This window comes from Poecile atricapillus, chromosome 11, assembly GCF_030490865.1.
Source record: "Poecile atricapillus isolate bPoeAtr1 chromosome 11, bPoeAtr1.hap1, whole genome shotgun sequence".
Taxonomy (NCBI): domain Eukaryota; kingdom Metazoa; phylum Chordata; class Aves; order Passeriformes; family Paridae; genus Poecile; species Poecile atricapillus.
The window spans coordinates 7,614,401-7,622,036 of record NC_081259.1 but is presented as its reverse complement, the minus strand read 5'-3'; the positions used below and the strand labels follow the sequence as shown (position 1 = coordinate 7,622,036).

At 49.6% G+C, this 7,636-nt stretch overlaps 2 protein-coding genes across 2 annotated transcripts; one reads left to right on the top strand and one right to left on the bottom strand.

Moving 5' to 3' along the window:
* Positions 1 to 523: 523 nt before the first annotated feature.
* On the bottom strand, positions 524 to 4,370 carry MRPS11 (mitochondrial ribosomal protein S11). Its single transcript, XM_058846710.1, has 6 exons — positions 4,177 to 4,370; positions 3,913 to 4,023; positions 3,587 to 3,676; positions 2,747 to 2,876; positions 1,322 to 1,387; positions 524 to 885 (listed from the first exon to the last, which is right to left on the bottom strand). The coding sequence occupies exons 1-6, from the start codon at positions 4,221 to 4,223 to the stop codon at positions 778 to 780; spliced, it is 552 nt and encodes a 183-aa protein (XP_058702693.1). The 5' UTR covers positions 4,224 to 4,370; the 3' UTR covers positions 524 to 777.
* Positions 4,289 to 6,828, top strand: MRPL46 (mitochondrial ribosomal protein L46). The gene is made up of 4 exons (XM_058846709.1): positions 4,289 to 4,483; positions 4,908 to 5,100; positions 5,622 to 5,795; positions 6,396 to 6,828. Exons 1-4 carry the CDS (start codon positions 4,289 to 4,291, stop codon positions 6,644 to 6,646), a joined length of 813 nt encoding a protein of 270 aa, XP_058702692.1. The 3' UTR covers positions 6,647 to 6,828.
* The last annotated feature ends 808 nt before the right edge of the window (positions 6,829 to 7,636 follow it).

Here is a 7,636-nt window from a genome sequence, read left to right as displayed (position 1 = left end):
CCCCTGCTTGCTTTCCCCAGGACCCTGGAAAATCCAGTTTGTGGTGCACAAGGCAGGGCAAAAGAGACTGCAAGCATCAAACCTGGCACGATCCCAGCAGCCCCTTTAGAAAGAGCGGTGCTTTCCTTTGCCAAGAGCAGTGGCAGGTCAGTACAGCTTGGGTGAAACAAAGCACTGCAACAGATCTTTGCCAGGAATGGATCCAGGCTGGTGCTCTGTCAACAGGGAGAGCTGCCTCTCAGAGAGCACACGTAGCTGTGTGAGCCAGGGGGAAGGAAAGAGTTACCCCATGCCTTGTTTCCCAATGTGAACAGTGAGACAAAGAGGGAAGGAAAATGACCTGACCCCATGCAGTTGTTTACTACAAATGACTACAAGGAGATCGAGATCTCAGGCTCTTCTTCTGCCTGACAAGGGCACTAATGGCATGGAGGGCCAGACAAGAGCCACATATGGTGGTAAGAGGAAGAGAGCAGTCGAAAGGCAATAATAAGCCAAAATACTTCTGCAAACACAGCAGGAGTGGCTGTCAAAAGACCAACATTTTAATCAACAAACTTTGTAGACAAGAGGCTTCCCACTAAGGGAATACACAGATTCCTGCTTTCACCAGCAGCTTCTACCTCCTGCATTTTTAAGGCTCAGCATGGTCTCTCCAAGCTCCCCTTAACAAGTATTTCCAGGGAGAGTGGCCTTCCAGTATCTGTCACAGAAGCAACACTCAACTCAGTCCCTGATGAACTGATGTTGAAAGCTGTGTGTCCCTTGCTCTGCCCCTCACACTCTCCTGGCTTTCCGTGGCCGGCAGCCGTTGTGGGGGACCGGGCTGTTGTCGGTGATGGAGATGACCTCCAAACCTCCCATCGTCAGCCCCTTGATGGCAGCCTGCAACGAGACAGCAGGTGACAGTTATCAACACACAGAACAGCAGAGAAGGGAAAAAGCTGAGGGCAAGACAGTTTTGTCCTCCATCTGAAAACCAACTTCCAATATTCCAATGTTCCAATTTTGTAATTCTTAAAAATTAGTAATTGATATCAGAAAACCAAGTTTAAACTTAACTGTTCTAGTCTTTTCTTGAACATTCCCACTGATTTTCCTACTTTAACCATAAGAAGTGCCAAATACAGCTTTCATTCTAGCTACAAAATGGTATTACTCTAAAATTCTAATGACTCTAAAAATTCTTTACTGGGCACTTGGGTGAGGAATCCTTTTTATCACCTTCAGAAAAACCAAGTTAAGTGAGACCAGCCTGAGTTTAGAAAACATCCATGATAGCTGAGAAAATAAAGTATGGAAAAGAAACTCCAACACCTACTTTGCGTCCTGGTCCCAGTCCTTTCACCATGACTCTCACGTGCAATACACCCTTCCCACGTGCTTTCTGTGAAAAGAACAACTGGTTAGTGTTCTCTCTGACATAAACTCTGGCTCCCCTGGTGTCTTTCATTTTCATAATAGTATTTAAGTAAAAATAGAGACTAAGTAGTAACGGATACAGAAGACATATATGGGGATTATTGCAGACACTAAGAGCAAAGGAGGCTGGGGTATGGCCATGGCACTTCCAGAGAACTTCTGTGCTAGACTGTCAGCTCTGCACACAGGGAAAGCTCTCAAATCAAACTATCTGCGACCTAAAGCCAGAGCACAAAAGGACATATCCATGGATACATGACTGAAGTGGCAAGGGACTAACAAGGACTAACTCTAAGCTGTTTTCTCTTCTCTAATGTGGTGACTTCTCCCCTGTGAGCAGTGGGTTCTTTCTGGAGGGTAAATGAGAAGAGCAGGCAAGCTTTAGATTTGCTGTGCAGGAGTCTGCACCTCCAGTGCAAAAATTCTAGGGGCTTGCAAATTGGAAATGAAGAACTGCTGTACAGCACAGCCCTGCTGCCACCACGTGGAGGGAACTCCTCTGGCTCTCTTTCTCATTGTGTTCTGGTGCAATTAACGTACTAAGTACTTCAACAGTGACAGAATAAATCTGTCCAAGCACAGCTACGCAGCTATTATCAGGCTCCAACTAGCACAGATTAATAGTGAAGATGTTCTTATATCCCTCTGAGGCAACCACAATAAACTCTTGGCCAGCAGTGGTACCTAACTCCTTTGGCATGAAAGGCTGGAGTGAGTTCCACCTAATTTAGGATAAGAATTTTCAGTTTAACCTTGCTTCATTCTGCTGTAATGAGGACTGTGACACAGCCAGCCTCATCTCTTCCACCTGGACGCCCACATGGCTTTTTCTAGAGTTACAATAAACCATATGCAGCTGGAAACTACAGGTGCAAGAACATCGCTTTCTCTGACTGGAACTGCTGACTGGAGCTCAGTTCTGTGGCAGAGTGTAGGTATGAAATATCCAGACAGTAACTACAGCTACTTCTCAGTCCCCTTCGGTGTAAAATTTGAACTGCTGCTGATTCAGGGGCTACGTTCCCCAAATGACTGAGAAATGTTCATTACTTAGGAAAAGAGGAGGCTAGGCAGACCAGCGCTAGGAAAGGACAGGCTCTGAGTTACAATCACACATTTCCAATCACAACCTGCACAGCTCAGCTCACGCTCGGGGCATTTCTAACAGTTCTTTCAAACACACTTTGTGTTTGAAACTTGGGATGCTGCTCCAGCACCAAAGAACAGCTCTGGAGGGCTGCCTGTGAGCCAGGCCTGTGCCCAGGTATGGGGGCAGGCAGTCAGTGCTCCCCTCTGGAGGTGAGAATCACAGCTGGGGACTCACCACTGCCGCTGCCATGGCTGCGGTCTGTGCTGCGATGGCAGTGCCCTTCTTGGCGTTCTGGAAGCCTTCTGTGCCGCAGGATGTGCGGGAAAATGGCTGGTTGTCAAAGCTAACCACCTGGATGTGGGTGCTGCAGAAGGACAGGGGAAAAGGGAAGAAGAAGCAAACTGGAACAAATCTTTATTCTCCAGTTTCTCACTCACCTTACAGGCATAGCTGACTGCAGGGCTTCTGTCTCCCTTCCAAAGTATCCCACTTAAACCCACTGCAGAGACCACCCAGCAGGGACTTTCTGGTCATCTTACAGACCCAGGCAGAACCTTTCTGGAGAGGGTGTGCTTTATTTAAGTACACCTCAGACCCCACTCGGCCCTTTCACAACTACCTCCCACTGCATTTTATATCTTCTATTAAAAAAAACATTGCACAAAACACTTCTAGAACTTGAAAGAGCCTTAAGCATACCGTATCACAGGAGGAATCATTGATGAAACACAACTGTCTCTCATGGAGAATAGGATAATTCTTTCAACACATGTACAGAAACACTGCTAGAGCAGTGGGCTATAAGTAACCTGCTGTTAAAACTATCAGCATCTGATTATTCATATCAGAATGTAATCAAAATGCATAAAAACAATCTCATTGCTTTTAAGACACTCCAAGGACAGATATGCTCCCTGAACAGAGGTTTAAATCAGTATAATTTTCCCAGCCATGAACACCACTCCCCTGGCTGCCTTTCTTTGAGCCTTTAGATCAAAATGATGACAGACCAAACCCCGGGTTCTAAGCTTTCATTTCACACGAGAGCAGGAACGGGGCAGCTCATTTGCTTACTTGTTGTAAGTTGCTTTGATGTGAGCTATCGGGACCTCTTCATAAACCTTGCCATCCCATCTCATGGAGTTCCTCTGCAGAATTAAAGAGCTGAGGAGCAAAACAAGAGTTATCAGGCCTCGCTCTTTAAATATTACGAAGTTTCATTTCAAATCGGGAAATAAAGAAAGAAGGGATCAAGCCTCCGAAAAACACAAGCTGAGTTTCTGATTGAGTGAAGTGGCTCCCTCCCCTCTCTCGGCTGAAAACCCACCGAAGGCGATAAAACCTCGCAGCAAGCGGCAGATGGCAGCGCCCTCCCGGCGCGGCCTGGCCTCGGCTCTCACCTCTGCTCGGTCGCGCTCTGCTCCTCCGTCTCCTTGGCAGCCGCCCCCGCCACGTCCCGCAGCCTCGGGGGGCCGGCACAGAGCCCGCGGCACAGGGCGGCGGCGCGGCCCCTGCGGGAGACAGCGCCCGGTGAGCGCGGGGGGTGAGGGGGTCGGGTCCAGCGACAGAGGCCCCAGCGGCCACCCCGCAGCGAGGGGAGCCCTCCCCGCCGTCCCCTCGCTGTCCCCCCGCTCCCCACAGCCCATCCCGCCCTCTCCGCTCACCCCCAGCCCAGCACGCGTTGCCCGGCGACCGCCAGGGCCGCGTTCATGGCGGCGGCTCCGAGGCGCGGCGGGGAGCGGCGGGCGCGGAGCACGACGGGAGCGAGGAGGGGACATGGCGGGGCATTGTGGGGCGCGGGCCATGGCGGCGCGCCTGGGGCCGCGGGCGGCGGGCAGCGCTCGGGGGGTTTGTAGCGCGGCCGCGCGGCGCCCCTGGAGGCTTTTTGGGGCCATGTGCTTGTTGAGGCTCCCCCGAATCACGCAGCCTCTGGAGAAGGAGGAGGAAGAGATGGTGGCGCTCATGGAGCAGGTAGAGGGTGTGTGTGTGTGTGTGTGTGTGTGTGTGTGTGTGTGTGTGTGTGTGTGTGTGTGTGTGTGTGTGTGTGTGTGTGTGTGTGTGTGTGTGTGTGTCTGTCTGCCTGGGGGTGTTGGTGGGGAAATGGCGCCCTCAGGCATGAGGGGAGAAGAACATCAGGGGCTGGTGGCCTTGCGCACACCGTGGGTGATGCTGCTCCCCGAACGCTCCTCATCTCCGTGGGTGCTGGTGGTGTTCCCATGCAGCTCCTCCGTGGTGTTGGTGTGCCTGTAACACGCTCCTGCTGCAAGCAGGGACGCCCTGCTCAGCCTCGGGAAATTCCCATTGCCTTACGTTTGCTGAGTTGGAAATGATTTAATTGTGCTTGCTAATACCTATAGTGCTTGTGGCTTAAGAATTCTTTATGTTGCTATTCTAGATAGAGCTGGAGAAGAGCTGCTATTCAGATCATGAAATCCGTAAGCTGGAGGAGGAGGAGCAGCTCAAGAGGAAGAAGGAAAGCTTGTATGATGAGGATGAAGCACGTGGCAAAACTGTCATCATGGCTCAAGACCTGGAGGAGAAGTGGGAACAGAAGTTTCTGCAATTCAAAGCTGCCCCGCGGGTAACAGGTACAGCCTGGATCTCATGATGTGAGATCTCTCAGATTGTTTGCCAGAGTGCAAGTCAGTAGGAGGAAGGCATTTTGGGGTCTGTTTTTTATTTGTTTTAAAGAGAGTCTTGACTCTGTGGCAGCACATGTGCAGTTAACTGCCTGATAGGGAAATCCATGTTCCCATGCTGCAAAAATGTGTGTTCACCAGGGCAAAATGATGAAAATATATGTGGTTTCCAGACAAGAGAAGTGTTTAGTCATTTGGTTTCCAAACTCTCCTTAGTGCTCTTGTTGATTTTTGTGAAGGTGGAGACCCAGGCTGCTTATTATAGAGTCTTTCTGGAAAGGAAAACAGCAGCTGACTCCTTCAGTAACTTCCATAGTGACTGAGAGTGTTCCTGCCTAGATTTTTGTCTTATTCTATGTATCCACATTTGTGTATTGTTGTTGTGTGTGAGGCATAGAGGATGGATAATAAAGGGGGTCAGAGCATACTGCCAGGAGACTTTATTTCCATCATGTGTTGGTTTTTGGCAGATGCTGATAAAAGCAACGATCGAAAATCATTGAACAGGAAGCTGGACAGCAACCTGATGCTTCTGGTGAAACAGAAAATTGGTAACCAGGAGCTGTGGCTCCTGCCTCAAGTGGAGTGGCAGCCTGGAGAGACACTGCGGAGCACAGCTGAGCGAGCCATGGCTACGTTTTTGGGTGTGTATCTTGACTCTCCCTCTTGTTTGTCCCAGTGGTTTTCTTCCAGTGCCCTGTCTAAGGGATATTTGCCATCTGCTGTAGTGAAATCTTCTCCCATCTGCTGGGAAAAGGCATGTCATGGCAAAGGGCTGGCACACTGTCAGCTGGGATCTCTGCCTGCCAGCAGCAGCAGTACCATGTCTGGCCATCATGGCTTGATTTTGGGGTATCACAATACACCCCTGAATGTCTGGGATTGTTTTGGGCCTGTCTTTCCCTCTTGTTGCCCTGTAGTAGCTTTTGTGGCAGATGGGTGATGATGGTAAGCATGTGTTCTTGCTTTTCACTCAAGACTGGCAAAGCTGGATACCCTCTCCTTCCCTTCCTTCCTCTCCCACTCTGAGAGGACTCCCTGGTCCCCAAATGAACTGTTTTTTCATGAGAAAAAAACACAGTTTTTTCACAGTAGTCAGTATTTCTGCCAAAGAGGGAACAGTCAGTCTGAACCACTTACAAGGAGTGTTTTATGCTGTGTTTTTGTTATACAGGGAAGCAGTTATTGTTGCTCTGTGTTCTTACGCCTTGCTTTCTTTCTCTTGCGTTGCTGTCTTCTTGCAGGAGATCACATTCAAGCCAAAGTCCTGGGGAATGCACCATTCGGGATTTACAAGTATAAATTCCCCAGGGCCATCAGAACTGAGAATAACATGGGAGCCAAAGTCTTCTTCTTCAAAGCCTTCCTCCAAAGCCGTGATTTGTCCCAGGCAGAGCTGAAGGCAGATTACCTGTGGGTCACAAAGAAAGAGCTAGGAGAATACCTGAAGACGGAATACCTGAAAAAAGTCAATCGATTCCTCCTGGACTTGTAAGCAGTGGCCTGTGTTCCAGCAGATGGGGAAGATATGGGACGTGGCTCCAGGGAGGAGCACAGCTGCTGCTCTGCATGGTCTGTGTGTATGAGATGTTCACTTGGGCTCTGGAGGATAATTTGGCTTTGCCTTATTTCCCAGTTCTCTTCACTGGCCCTGTACTGAATAAATATTAAAATCTATACTCGGAAATGAAGCCTTCCTGTGGGAGTTCTTTGCTCTTGTTGAATTCTCCTCCTCCACCTCTTCTGGAAATGCATGTTGTGATCCTTTCCTCTCCCAAGAGTGTGGTTCCCTGGGGCTGTGGTACCCAGAAGGTTTGCTTTCCTCTCCAGACTCCTGTCACTGGCTCAGCCTCAAAGAGTTTCTCCTTGCTATAGCAAATTCTTATCACTGGTATCTGCTCTCTGATAAGAGCAGCACTGGAGGGTTATCTGTGTGTCCAGGTGGAAACAGACCCTCCTCAACACCAGCCAGGACAAGGTGGGTTTCTGGGGAGATGTAAGTAGGGACATTCACAGCTTATTAACTTTTAGTGTTAGCTGCCTCTGGCTTGGAGTCTGTGATGCACAGTGGCTGTGGAGGACAAGGATCCATGAGGAATAGGCAGCTGCCTTCCCACTCACACTGCCTCCCTTTGAGCCTCAGGTTACAGCAACAGACCCTGAGGAAGGATAACAGCAACAGCAGCTGCTCTCTGTCTGGGCTGGGAGGCTCATTTTTCCTGGGAGGGGAAGGTGCTTTAGCATTGCTGCCTCGTGGGAGCAGCCTCAGGTGTCTCTAGGGAGTTTGTGGCTCCTATTCCCACTGCATCAGGCCAGCACTGCTAACCAGCACTGCTGGGTCTGCCTCAGGTAGCCTGACCTTATTATACCAATTTCTTTATTAGAAGATCTATCCTTGGCTTACGTGGTGCTGTCCTAGCCCTCTGTGGCTGGTTCTGTTGTTGGAGGTTTTTCTGATTGTAAATGTTGCTGTTCAGTAGTCAAG

Excerpts from the sequence above, each read along its gene's own strand:
- MRPL46 (XM_058846709.1), top strand. The coding sequence starts at position 4,289 with ATGGCGGGGCATTGTGGGGCGCGGGCCATGGCGGCGCGCCTGGGGCCG. Across the intron at positions 4,484-4,907 it reads TGGTGGCGCTCATGGAGCAG|ATAGAGCTGGAGAAGAGCTG; the intron begins GTAGAGGGTGTG and ends TTGCTATTCTAG. Across the intron at positions 5,101-5,621 it reads AGCTGCCCCGCGGGTAACAG|ATGCTGATAAAAGCAACGAT; the intron begins GTACAGCCTGGA and ends GGTTTTTGGCAG.
- MRPS11 (XM_058846710.1), bottom strand. The coding sequence starts at position 4,223 with ATGAACGCGGCCCTGGCGGTCGCCGGGCAACGCGTGCTGGGCTGGGG. Across the intron at positions 4,024-4,176 it reads CAACGCGTGCTGGGCTGGGG|GGGCCGCGCCGCCGCCCTGT; the intron begins GTGAGCGGAGAG and ends TGTCTCCCGCAG. Across the intron at positions 1,388-2,746 it reads CAGCCATGGCAGCGGCAGTG|AAAGCACGTGGGAAGGGTGT; the intron begins GTGAGTCCCCAG and ends TTCTTTTCACAG.